The sequence below is a fragment of the Sebastes fasciatus genome, chromosome 21, assembly GCF_043250625.1.
Source record: "Sebastes fasciatus isolate fSebFas1 chromosome 21, fSebFas1.pri, whole genome shotgun sequence".
NCBI lineage: Eukaryota > Metazoa > Chordata > Actinopteri > Perciformes > Sebastidae > Sebastes > Sebastes fasciatus.
In genome coordinates this window covers 13709813-13723892 of record NC_133815.1, presented here as the reverse complement: position 1 = coordinate 13723892, position 14080 = coordinate 13709813, and the positions used below count along the sequence as shown (strand labels likewise).

General features: G+C 43.6%; 1 protein-coding gene across 3 annotated transcripts in view; it reads right to left on the bottom strand.

Moving 5' to 3' along the window:
- sema5a (sema domain, seven thrombospondin repeats (type 1 and type 1-like), transmembrane domain (TM) and short cytoplasmic domain, (semaphorin) 5A) overlaps positions 1-14080 on the bottom strand; it is a 136684-nt gene that overhangs the window by 18231 nt on the left and 104373 nt on the right. For all 3 annotated transcript variants that reach the window (XR_012592250.1, XM_074622604.1, XM_074622603.1), the window contains exon 16: positions 11939-12164. Coding sequence is in view for 2 of the 3 variants with exons in the window: in XM_074622604.1 (XP_074478705.1) it covers positions 11939-12164 (226 nt within the window). In the remaining variant the exon portion in view is untranslated. The remainder of the gene's footprint in view (positions 1-11938; positions 12165-14080) is intronic.

Below are 14080 nucleotides of genomic sequence, written 5' to 3'. Positions count from 1 at the left end.
GTGCTATGATGTTGGATAATAGAGGGACTGTGATAAATGCATATGGAGATCCCACTGTTCTAATTGCATAAACAAGTAAACTGTTTTTACTCAGATGTTATGCATATGGTGGTGTGCTCTTTATACTATGACAGTTTTCCTAAAATTAGATTAAAAAAACTGCAACATATATCCTTACTTACTGTATCGCTATATATCGCAATATATTGAATAGTAACCCCTGTATCATGATAAGTATCGTATCGCAAGATTCTTGCCATTGTCCTAACTAGTAGTACTACTGAATGAGAATGGAGGAGAAGATAGATAAATCCAGTACATATACAGATAGACAGATACAACAGTGATGGTGTCAGAAATCAGCTGTGCAGATGTAATCCATCATCAAATCCTTCACGGACCTCTTGTCAGTTTCTAAAGACGGATTCAGAGAGAGCAGAGTGTGTCCTGTCAACACACGAACGCTCCCCCTCATCAAACAACATCAGCTGACTAATCTGTGTACACTCGTCTGGAATGAGTCGAATAGAGGATTCCTAATGAAATATGAAACCGTCATTTCTATTAAACTATAATTACTGCATGCATTAATCAGCGCGTTGTGGAAATGAGCAGAATGAGCGGAGGAGAGAGAGAGAGAGAGAGAGAGAGAGAGAGAGAGAGAGAGAGAGAGAGAGAGAGAGAGAGAGAGAGAAAGAAAGCTTCTGGCCTTTTTGAATGAAACGAGTGAACTCATCTGTGCGAGTGAATGATAATCACCTCCGATGAAATTACAGTCACTGCCCAAGCACTCCTCTGATGGTTCACTCATTCAACAAACTGGACTGTTATCTACTTTTTTCAGATAGCAGTGGAAGTCTTCATTTGGTGTCTGCTTCTGCACTCTGTCTCTTTCTGTCTGTATCTCTTTGCCTTTAAAGGAAAGACGGGATATTGTGTTGTTGAGACAGACGGCACAATCACAACTGGATCCTGAGTCTCGACCACGCCACAGCAACCTTCCATTTTATCTGCTTCTATAATCTCTGGATTTATTTTCTTGTTATATCACTATCTCATCTATTATGCTGACAGCCTCCCTTTATCCTTCTCTTCCTCGCTGTCTATCTTTCCCATTAACCTTCTCTCGCTTTTTGTCTCGCTCCCCCCCCACACCCATCTCTGTCCTCCAACCTGGCCTCGTTGTTTTGTCAGCGTGCTCTTTTCACTGACAGTTAGCGTGGCGTGGCTGCTTTGTATTCTCAGGGAGAGGACAGAGTGTTTACCTAGCCCAAATCCTCGACCTCTTCATAACTACGGCCGACCTTGGTGGTGCACAGGCCGGCTCACCTCGGCATCAAGCTGCCGTGAGCGTTGACAAGCCCGTCGAGGCTGCCGCTCTTTATTGATTCTGAGCAGAGGCAGTGGCACGGACAGTCCCCTCTCTGCCACTTTGACCTGCAGTCTTTATCAAGCCCTCTGTAGAGACTGGACTGCTGCTCTGCTCTATGGAGCGCTTCATAATCATCCCTCTCATACATGCAAACATACACATTGCAAGACACACACACACTTCCATGCACACACCAATACAGGTACAAACACTTTTGCCCACTTTGCTTGCTCAAGCTTTGGCCACTGGTGTGCTGTTAATGCTACTTCACAGGGACTGCCCTCCCGTCGCCAAAAACAAACAGCGTGGCGCCCTCCCTCTCAAACAGGCAGCGACTCTGGATCTATCGATCTGCACAAGAAACCACACACAGCCGGAGAGAATTAATCCTCGCTCTCCAGACGAGCTGGGCCGAGCCAAACCTAAGAAGGACACACAGCGCAACATCCAATAGTCCCCGCTGCAAAGAAACTAGGACATGAAAATAGTTCCCTCCTCCCTCTCATGCCTCACTCAACCTCACACCCTGCTCAAAGGCAAAATAGACTGTAAACAAACGTATGAACTTCTGTGTGTGAATATAGACGTATGGTGTGTGGGAAAAAGAGGGACTCTGTGAGGCCACACCGATACGCAACGCTGTGCAATCTAATGTACACTATAGGCAACTGTAAAGGCACTCAAACAGTGAGAAAGAAGGAAGTTAGAAAGAGAGAGGCAGAGATGGAGACGAGATGACATCTGCAAACCGGAGAGACAACTCCGCTTTAACACAGACAGATGTGAGAGACGGAGAGGTGGAAAAATCGCTAACCTTCAGCGGCGAAGAGATGTGTGAACAAAGTTTTATCATCAGAGTAGCGCTGGACCACACCGAGAGAGAAAAAGTGCTTCTTCCAGCCTGTCCTAGATTCAAAACTGCACATTTACTCCCCATTACTCTTCCTCCCTCCTCCCTCGCCCCATCAGATCAGCTGCGAATATGTGTGTTTGTACATATACACTCCATATTTATAACTTAAAAAATGTATGGCTGATTTTTGCATACGTCGTGCCCTGGTTTCTGCTCGCTTACAGTTGCACAATATATGACAGTGCTCCCTGGGCTGACCTGAGGTCTGCCAAGCGATGGTCGACCCAGAAACTCTCCAGAGGGATATTCTCTTGGAAGAGCTAATTAAAAGTTTGTAAGGTTGCAATTAAACCCCCAACACTGCAGAGGGATCAGTGTACATATAGAGAAACGCACATGCAAACCTCATATGAGAACAGGGAGTAACTGAAGGTTATGTGATGTTTCATTAAGTCACTCGAGGTGAGGCTTGTGAGTGTGACACGTTTTTTAAAAGGAGGATTAAAGACCCGACCTACACCTTCAGACCGCGGTGTCCTCTGCTGAAACATTATTCCCCACGTACAGGTTTGATTGCAGAGATTTATTGGACTGAAGGGGGTTTTATTCGCCGTCTGTCTGTAATGTTTGAGCTTCCAGGACTGAAAGCACAATATTATATCTACTACTAGCATGAAGTAGCTGAGTTACTGTGTGGAGTTTGCAGGGTTTACTGTTCAAAAGGATTTGCAGCAGGTTAAACTCCAGTTCTCCAACTCACGTACTGTTTCCATCAATGCCACCGTACGACATCCAAAGTTTCATTCAGCTGCCAAACAGCAACCTTTCAATGCCACAAAACATCCAATCTCACGTTATTGTTTTCACATCTGCTGAGTTTGATTTCCTGACAATGTAATTCAGCATCGCGTGATATAATTTTCGGCTCCTGACTGACAATTTGCCCTTGAATGCGCCACCAAGGAGAGCATTGAAAACGGTCCCCACTGCTCCAAACTGTGACAAATAATAAAACAACGTTGACAAGAAAATGAAGGCAACTAAATGCTTACTGTGACGGATCACCTTCCACATGCAGGTTTCAAGTCGCCACGGGCTGATTTTTTCACTAAAGTGAAAATAAATGAACTGAAACCAGAAACCGGTTGGAAGGTGGGAATCAGCCTAAAGTGTTACGGTATGTTTAAGAAAATTGTTGTAATGTAAAACCCATTTACACCCATTTTTTTTGGTCAAGAACACATATTTCTCTGTGCAATTCCTCAGTATGAATTGGCTGTCGCTGTTAAAGTGAACACAGCAGAAAAAAGCAAATATCAAGAGGGGAAATTCAAGACCAGATTGTCTTCAGGTAACAAAATACCTGCTACTGCTGGCTGTGGTGGTGGGCTTCAATTGTGCATTTGTAGTTATTGTATTGTAGGTGCTTTCAAAAGAATGAAGCAACTCCAACAACCTGATATCAGCACAAACAGCACACATAGGATCGATTTCTTTTTTTCTATTAAAGGAAACTTGCTTCCATCAAAGAAACAGTCCTTTCCTTCTCCTTGGCAATTCTAAGTACCACACCACTACTGCTCTCCGCTCTGAGGCAGCATCCAGTCTGATTGGTCAAAAAAACGCAACAAAGCGTAAAGTGATCCAATGTCAGAGAAGACAGGCGAAGACAAGCTCATGACTAAGTCAGAATGTGTGAGACAAGAAACATTTCTTGGGTGTTGTTGATCTGTCAACGCTTGATGTTTTTAAGAACTCAGAGTGATAATCTCATGCAGGCACGTTGAGCAACGAGTGGCTTCCTGCCAACAAAGTCGATTCTCGCCTACGCTCGTTTGCTAATTTGTTGACTCTCTGTCACCAAAATCTGTGCCACTCTACGAGGGCCACGTTGAGGGCAAATGTGAAACCGGGATTGTGTCATCGGCACTCCAATGGTACCCTGCAAATTTGGAGGATAATTGCAATAAGGTTGTGAACTCCATCTGACAGTGATCTGGGAGCGGGCGTGGGTTACGTACTTAACTGAAGCATAACAGACCGAGTGAGACCATATAGGGAGAGATCCTGTTAATAGTAAAAGCTACTCTATTATTAGAAATGCAGAAATATCACAATTAAGCCATTCAACATCGTAGAGACTGGATGGGGACGAGCGATTGGGCAGGAGAGACAGAATGGAAGAGAAAGACTGAACTAATTTGACCTACTGTATTTCATTTATTGCAATATAATCAAAGTGCAAACGCACATATTGTATGATTATTGTGTACATTGTTTTTCAAAATAAAGCCACATCCTTACACATACCCACTATTAATGAATATGACTGTATTGGCAAGAATCTGGCAATACAATACGTATAATGATACAGGGGTTACGATTCAATATATCCCGATATATTGCGATACTGTTAGCAAGGTTATATTGCAAATTTTTAAATCGACTGGCCAATCATGGCATTCTGCGGTCTGTAATTTCTGTATAACAGACCGTTGCTATGTATAACAGACCGTTTGCTATGTGTAACAGACCATTGCTATGTATAACAGACCGTTGCTATGTGTAACAGACCGTTGCTATGGGTGCAGTTCAGATGTCGGGCTTTGGTCACAAATCATATTATCCATATACTCGATATTTTATATATTTTCTTACACCCCTATTAATGAAGAGTTGGCAGAGGTTCGACAAGGAGGATGTTTTCTTTTTTTCTTATAAGCCTGTGATTCTTTCTTGCAGACTTACTATTACGCAACCTGCCAACATCTCCCTTTTTGCAAGATTCAACTGAAAGCTTCCATTTTCCGCCTACTGGCTTCACTCCACCTCCGCCGTCACCAGCGTCTAGACTCCAGGGGAATTGTGTCCTATCTTCTAACTTCATCACCAAAGTCTCTTTCTCAATAAATATTTATACATAATGAATCTCTCCTTATTGAAACACATACCTCAGGGACCAGACATGTGTTGTATAACTCAACTGTGAGTTCACTTATTAGCTCAACTTAGTTCTGTTTCTTCCTTGATAAACAGAGAGAAGTCTGCAACACTGACTGCAGGGAGAGAGAGCGGGACAGAGAAACAGAAAGACAATAAGGATGCTGGAATGGTTGTCATCCGTCAGAGGCGTCCCTCAGCACTGTCCTGTGTCTACTCAGTGTCTGCTCATGACATCCGTGCAGGAGAAACTAATCTGTCGCCCATGAGAAGGCCCTGGCCTTGATACCACATCAGCTGAAGTGAAACACATCAAGCTGCTGACACTCCACCGTTTCTCCCAGGGAAAAAAGATGAAGCCATCACTCACCGACACAAGCAAGGCAAAATTACAAACTCGCAGCCTTACAGAAATGTCTTTCATCCTTCCAGTGCTTTCTTTTCCCTTAGTGTGTCTGCTTCTGTCTCTGTGAGATGCAAATGGAAGAAAAAAACTGGAATGAATGCACGATTGCAAAGCCCTTTTTAAGCTTGATATTCACTACTGCTGCACTACAAAACTAGCGTGACTGAACTTTCAACTCATTATGTAGAGATATTGATTAAATCAGGCAGGCATATCTGTTTCGTAGACATATGGCTTCACAGGAATCATCATTTAAATTGTCGTTTTTTTGCGCTGGGCTGGCCTATGGCAGCAGACAGAGTGACTAATAACTGAGAAGTTTTTAGTTGGAGGCTGACTAATGATGGACAGGTAGTTGGTTTCTACCCTGGCAACAGTGTGAGGGTGAACTCCAGCTGTCAAAGATTTTTTAATCTAACTATAAAGCAAGGAATCTCTGTGTGTCTGCATGTGTGCATGTGTGTCCTTTGCATATCTCGCAAACCGTTTATCCAACCCACTTCACATTTGGTGGGTGTATTGCCGGGGACACAAGGACGTGCAGTGTCGAAGTTGGTGAAATTTTGACACGTTCAATATTAATAAACGTTGAATAAACCAGTGAATGGCGCTTTGTGCAGCAGCGGGGCTTCAGGGCTCTGCCAACTGAGTCGAGCATGTGGTCCGCAGCGGGCCTTTACATGCCACGGCTCATTGACTGCTGTTCACTTTTGCTGCTGGATGCTGGATATACTGACGTTACAACCAAACTCTTCTTCACTTCCCTGGAGTCAACGCGCGATGAGTGGTTCTCAAGAATGCTGCAAGCAGAACTTCTGGGGGCCAAGCAATGGGACAGCCGAATAGACTGTTGTCAGGCCATTAAATAGCCGTTATCAGTCGCTATTAGCACCATAGATGTGGATCAATCTATCATCTATACATATGACAGCGTGAAACTCCAATGGGATGGAGGTCAGGGCGATGGAGGGGACAATTTTTTTCCCGCAAACCTAACCAAGTGTTTTGTTGCCTAAACCTAAAGAAGCCTTTTTGTTTGTGTTCAAAACGTAACGTTTCATGCAGTTTTACAGTGTGTTAGAACGCGTTGCTTTTACATTTCGCTTTCACTTTTATAACATAGTAGGAATAATAGGCCCTTATGACCCACATCTATGGTGCTTATAGAAATGGCCTGATAACAGTCGAATCAGGTGCAGCAATCGGCCCGCTCCGAACAAGCATCCCCCGACAACGCTGCAGCAATACCAGGAGCCAAGCAATCAGCACGTTCCAAAAGAGCACACGCTCCGAACAATAATTCTGCAGAGGTCTCTTTGAGCAATCTATAGTGAAACACATAATGTGATCAGGGCAGTATGCTAGATGGAGAATATACGAAAACCCACTGCCTTGTGTAAGCCACCGAGTAATATTAATTGTCTATTAATGCATACAACACATACAGTAACATTGAGTAAAGAGAAGAGTCTTATAATGGGCAGAAAAAGGGAAAGCTGTGTTTTATAAATTGCCTGTAGAGTTTTGCTTCCAGGACGTTTCAAAATACACGTTATGCAAATGATCAAATGTAGTTGGTTTTTCATTCAGGCATGTGAAATGTGATAAAAAGGAAAATTGACTACAAACGCTACGAGACTAATCACTGGGCGTACAAGACAAGAGAGGTCTTTAAATCACTACAGATCTTAAGTAATTAAGTCATCGTTATCATTAAGCTACGATCACTGATACGAAACAAGTCAGTATGTTATATAAAAGCTCATTGTAATTGCTTGGTTAAATCGTATATTCATAATGTATCTCTCATAATAAAGACGGATAGAGATCTTAATATGAGAGACATCAGACACAAAGAAAAAGAGAAAGTTTCGAACCTATCTCAAACATCGATTTATTCTCTACATTGACGGGGGGGGGGGGATTAATTCTCCATATCTGTGCTTCAGGGTGTTTGTCAATAACATGCGCCGCATCTCAGAATACAATCCAATTCGTCAAATGTCAGGTACATCTGATAGCTTTGATGCTCCGAGCTGCAAACATGGTGACATTCTGGCTGAGCAGGAGGAGATGAAGAAGATCTCAGACAACATGGCAGAGGGGGCATTTTATTGAGCAGCGGGGGAGCGACATCAACACAGAGAGCAAAACAGTCTTTCAAAGTTCATGCGTCTGTTTCAGAACAAAAAGGAGGACAGTGTTGTCTGTAGGGAGAGTACAAAGTCGACACCTGATTGCTTAAGATGTTCGGTACTTAATCTGTTACAAATCCCAGTAATATTAATTTCTTCGACACTTTGGGGTATTGACTTGTTTGCTGTCTTAAGGCCTTTGTGCAATTATACACATGTCAATCACAGAAAGCTAATATTACGCGGGGAAAAGGCAACGTAATTTTTTTCCGGAACAAGGTTAATTTTCTGAACTTTTGCATCGTGAATAAAGGCATCAACAAATCAAGTTGTGCGGAATGGGTTGAGTTGCGTCTATATTCATGAAACAACAACACGGAGGCTCCCTAGTCTAAAAGAGGAAGGCAAAGTTTATTACTCCTTATAACCTTGACAACTGCAGCACAGATCAGATCTACTCCTTCCATTCTTACCTTTCACAATAGATATATAATATTTGCAGGCGAGTATTTCGCATATTCGTATTGTTTATTCGTCACGCTCCTGGTGTGTAAAGGCCTTGACATAGAGTTTAATGAAGTGTTGAAATCAATTTCTGTTCTGCGTTCGAAAGGACAGACTGCTGCTGTGGGATGCGGTAGCTTAGCACAAGTGCAGGAGGTGGATGGTCTCTACTAGAATTAGAGAAATGTGCCTCTCTACAGCTCAAAAGTTTTCTTTTTTTATATATTATGTCCTTTGTTAGCTTTGCCGACATACAGTTAGTTAGCCTAGATTATAGTTGAGGATGGGGTGCTCATGTTGTCAGTCACAGGGGCGAACCGTTGTTGCTGTTGTTCTTGTTAAACCATAATGTCTTGTTTTCTTTTTTTCTCCCACACCGTCCCTGACCCGCCAAACGGGGCAAAAGCTCACCGCTGTAAAGGAAAGGGGTGTGCTGGATTTATAAGACACACAAGTCATTGCGAAAAGGGAAATACAGCACAATAATATTTTCATGCTGATTATTTTGTTTTCATAATCGTTGGAAGCCAAAATTGTAATTGAAATTTGATGAATTGCACAGCCCTAGACGATGGGACGTGTGCGTGTGGCGGATTTGCAGCGGTTTAAAGGCGCCTTACACGAAGCTGGGCTGAGTAATTAAAGTAATTACCTTTACTTTTGAGCATTTAGTAAAGTAATGTAATTACTTGACAAAGAGTAATCTGTAATGAGTAATTGATTACAAGTAACTTGCCCTGCACTGCTGACACTTTTATAAAGGCTCTCGCAGGAAAAGCCCAGGTTCTGTGTGGAGCTCTAATCGAAACTAAGCCGCCTGATGCAAATAGTAAATCTTTATCGGGTGACACACCATTCCTTTTGGGTTCTCATCATCTCGGAGGGATCCCGGCGTCCTTTGCCCCGGTTGTGGACATCAATACACACCACCGCCGTGGCGTTAATTATCCTGCAATGGCCTCCCGCTTAAAGTAAAGTTAACTGCTGTTCCCGGGGCACGGGTCTATGAGAGGTGGACGGTGGGAGGAGGACAAATTGGAAAAATGTCATGCACACACACAAACAGATGCACATATCCATACACCCACAAAACATGCACAATACTCCACCCCCAAACACATGCACACATAGACACACAAGCACTCTCCAGATGGATAAAATTGATAATGGTGGAAATGAAGAAGTGGATCACTGGAGTCCATCCTTTTTTTTCGACAGTTACGACCCAAAACACCTCCAAAAAGTGAATCATATTGAAGTCTTTAGATGAACAATCAACGTGGGATAAGAGGAGAGCAGCACACAGAGGCCACGCCGTACACTATAACTAGAGCGAAACAGTTTTTTTTGTTTCTTTTTTAAAGGAAGATAATTGTTTCATATTCTACGTTGAAGTGTTTCCCCTCAAACGTACAAAATATTTATTTATTATATGAAATTCAAAAAGTGAATACATTTTGGATTTCATATAAAATCGCTGTTTTATTCACAAGGCCGTGCTTTGAGGCGATGTAGACCAGTCTGCAGTGATCGATGCCAATATACTGCATGTAGGTGGAATATGAAGTGCAATAGCATCATGACTAATCACTGCTGTTAATAATGTTTGGTACTAATGAAGTTTGTATCCATTAAACCTGCAGAAACGTTTTTGGCATCATTGGGCAAAAAATCCATAATAACCTTTTAGCATATTGTAATTCAAGTGTTCTGAGAGAAAACTACACTTCTGCACCTCCTCATGGCTCTGTTTTCAGGCTTTAAAAAATGTAGCCTGTGACGGGAGACTTTGGCCAATCACAGGTCATTTCAGAGAGAGAGAGAGCGTTCCTATTGGCTGTTCATGCAACGGAGGCAGCTGTCAATCACTCGTGAACCCCGATCAAAAAGTCAAACTATGCAGCTAGATTAGACTACTGGACTTTCTCATTTTACAGCTAAACAGTACACTAAAAAATGTTTCTGAAAACATTTTATGCAAAAAATAGGCATTACAGTAACAGAATAATATATTCATATTTGATCAGCGCTGCCTAGTTTGACCGTTTGATTGCGAGTGATTGACAGCTGCTCAGAGAAGGCAAGGCTCCAGCTCGGCTCTGATTGGTTGTTTTCCTCCGGTCTGTGAAATCTTGCAGATGCCATTAGGAGCACCAGAGGACACCGGAGGACACAGAGACACATGATTTTTTTTTCAGATTACCTGTCTCATGCACTACTGTCAGGATATAGTGACCGTTTTATAAAAATAACTTTTTTAAATCATATATTTGCTCCATTTCTACCCTCTACAGCTTTAACAGAGAAATTATAACCGCCAATCCAAAAAAAAGGGTCTAAAGGTAACCTGCAGCACTATATAATTTGCACCTCAACAAACTGAGTTAACAGTGTCTCCCATTTTACCTTGTTAAAAACAACATTCATGTTTATAACACCGGTTGTTGTAGGGATTTGACGCTCGCACTGCGCAGCTCCTACATCACCATCTGTCTGCTGTAGCCTATGGGCTGCTTACATCCTCCGGCACAGCCCTGACTCGCTGCCAGAAGTGACTGCTGAACGTTCAGCCTCCGCTTTTCAATTGGTGTAATTAACACTAAAGCTAATCTGATGCCAGGCTTTCTGGTGACAACCTCTAATGAAACACGTTGTGTCTGTTACTTCCCTCCCGCTAATCAGAAACAAGACAGACCTATTAAAGCTCAGGTCTTTGTTCACTCGTGGATGTGAGGCTGTCACTCCTTTTACAGTCTTCAAGTCAGGTTTCCTCTGTTCCTGCCGGCGCTTATTAAAAAAAAAAAAACCTTCAGGAACGTTTAAGCGTCGGCTTCAAAGTGTGAGGAGAATGACTTGTACCAGCGACAGCACCGGAGGAACGACGGAGATTAATAATCAGAAATGAGGAAGAGATCAAAAGAGAGAAAACCCCACTGATATTGCACATTAGGGCTATCCTCTGTGATTACCGCAGCATGTGGCGTGTGAGAGGCGTTGCAACAGACCACCCAGAGACATAGAGGAAGTCAAAGTCGCGGCATCGGAGCCAGGTGCTGACTCTAAAGCCTTAAAAAAAATCTGCTTTTCCCTCTGAAGCAAAGAGCCATAAACAAACTCTAACTGCTGCATGTGAAGCCTCTTTGCTTTGGTGTGGTGCCACCCCGCCTCTCTGCCCTCTAATATGGATCCTTCCACTGACAACATAAACAACTTGTCAATTAGCAACCGGCTTGTACAAACGTTTACAGCGTTTAATTCACCAGGGGTGTGGCTGACTGAGACTGTGTGGTGCACCGACCAAGGCAGGAGGGAATAGCTGGGATGATGGATAAAGTGTGTGTGTTTGTGCTTCTTTGCGAGACTATAATTGCATCTGCGTTTATGAGTGTGAAAGAGAGCTAAAATTAGTTGTGAACTTGCTGATCGGCTTTGCGGATTGGAAGTTCATTAACATGTCTGACGCTTTGATCCTCTGATAAAGTCCATAAACGCGAGAGCTGATTAAGATAGCGCTCGTTCAACTTTTTGCAGGACAGAGAGGGGGGAAAGTTTGCCAGGGAAAGAAAGATCTAATGAACAACAGACAGAAAGAAGGAATGGCCCGAGGCGGGGAGGCCAATAACTAGCCTGCAGAGACACAGAAAGCCAGTTGGAGTGAGATAACAGAAACATCCAGAGGCTGAGATAGCTGGATGGAGACCACCTGTCTCCTGCACTCTTGCACTCACCGTCAGTGGAGCAGCCGGTGGATCCGTCGCTGGAGCAGTAGCGCATCTCGATCCTCTGCCGGCCCACCTCCAGCAGGCTGGGATCTGGGATTCGAGCTTTGCAGGTGTAGCGGAAGCGCTGCTCGTAGTGCCCGCCGTTGTCGGAGATGTTGACGGGCGTCCAGGGGGTCCAGGGCGTCGTCTTCTTCAGGTCGGGACACGGCAGGGTGTTGCACGACTGGTACTCCTGCAAATCACAGAGACGGACAACATTTAGCTGCAATTAACTGTTATTTCAGCAAATTAGACAGGATGGCGTTATCAGTCGCTATAAGCCCCATAAATGTGGGTCAATAGGGGCCTACTACACCCACTAGTATGTTTTATCATCTATTCACATGGTAGATCACCGAAAGAAGGTATGGAAAAAGATGACAGCGACCTCTAGCGACCGTAGTAATTATGACAGAAGCATAAGAGGAAGTCAGGTGCTATAGTTTAGACAGAGTGAAACTCCATAAGGGGTGGAGGTCAGGGACAATGGAAGGGAAACAAAACACAGGACTTTCCCCCAGGAGACCGGAGTTTGTATCCTGTGTGAAACCAACAATGTGTAGTTGTGTTTGTAGTTATTTTAACCCCAAAGACGTTTTTCCCTAAACTTAAAGGGACTATTTGTAACTTTCAGAAATGCTTGTTAACAGCGACACCTGTGGCCGTGAAATCAACGAAAGTCAGGTTGACTTTCGCGCTTGATCGCTCTAAATAGACATGAACGAGCATCGCTCAACACAGTGAGGCGACACACGTCAGCTAAAACCACAATATCACTCTATATTTAACCTGCTTGGCAGTAATGTTAGCTGACCAGACGAAGGTCACTCCATGAACATGATTTAGATCTGATCTTAGTGTTGGCTTTTCCTGCCTCAGCGCAGGCTGAGGCAGCGGGGCTCTACAGCGTGTCTCCCTGCTCTCTCCGCCCGCAGCCGGAGAGAGCAGGGAGACACCGTCACCCGGTCGGTAACGAGACTACAACGTGTCTCTCTGTAGAGCTCCGTCACTTCACAAGACACGAGAAACCTCGTGTCTTGTCCGGAGGAGCTGCAGCATTTATTTCTGCCCAAACGTCACTAGATATTCTCAGAGCTAAACTAACTCTTCTGCAGTGTGGACTGAGCGAGAACGCGCGCGCTGTCTGAGTGAAGGCGAGCAGGCAGAGGAGGAGAGGCAGCGGCCACACGCGAACGCGCATATGCGAGCGCGCATGTGTCCCGACCCGGTACATTTATACGCTTAAAAAGTTACAAACAGTCCATTTCACTTTTTTTTTTTTTTTTTTACCTAAACCTAAATAAGTTGTAGTTTTGTTGCCTAAACTCAAAGAAGCCTTTTTGTTTGTGTTTAAAACATGACATTTCATTCAGTTTTACAACATGTTAGAACATGGCCCCTATTGACCCACATCTATGGTGCTTATAGCGACTGATAACTCCTATTTAATGGCCCGATAACAGTCAGTCAGTTATTTCATGGAAAGCACGTTCGCAGGCATTTGCCCGCGTAGGAAGAGATAATCGCAAATCATTAAAGCAATAATTAAACATGACAAGCTCAGACAGAAATATGTGGTGTATTTCCCAAGCATAATAATGGACAGGACAATGGCTTTTTGAAATTCTCAGCAGTGACTAATATGAAATTAAACAGCGTGTTTTATGAGGAAATAAACAGCCTTTTCAAAGCTTTCATCACCATCATTCATCCTTGAAAGCCTCTTGATTCCAGTTCTGGCTGGTTTACCGTACTGTATGCTGCAACTCGTCCCCCCAAAACAGCCCTTTACAAGCCAACCAAGCGATGTTCGCCTGGCCCCCAACATACCTGTCATTCTGCCTGCACGCACTGACTAAGGATACATTCCCCTTAGTCCACTTGCTGAACATGGCAAGAGGCAAACAAGCCAGGCAGAAAAGGTCATTCGTCAAGTTTAATTCATAAGCAAGGGGAAAGGATGGAGGAGAGAAGGAGGGGTGATAGAGAAGGAGCCAAAAGAAGGCAAATAATGGCAACCCTTTCTCCCCTCTGCATCTGGCTTTGAGAGCTGAGGCCAATAAAAATGAAAAACACAGCACTGCCGCTCCAACATTATGATGTGTGAGT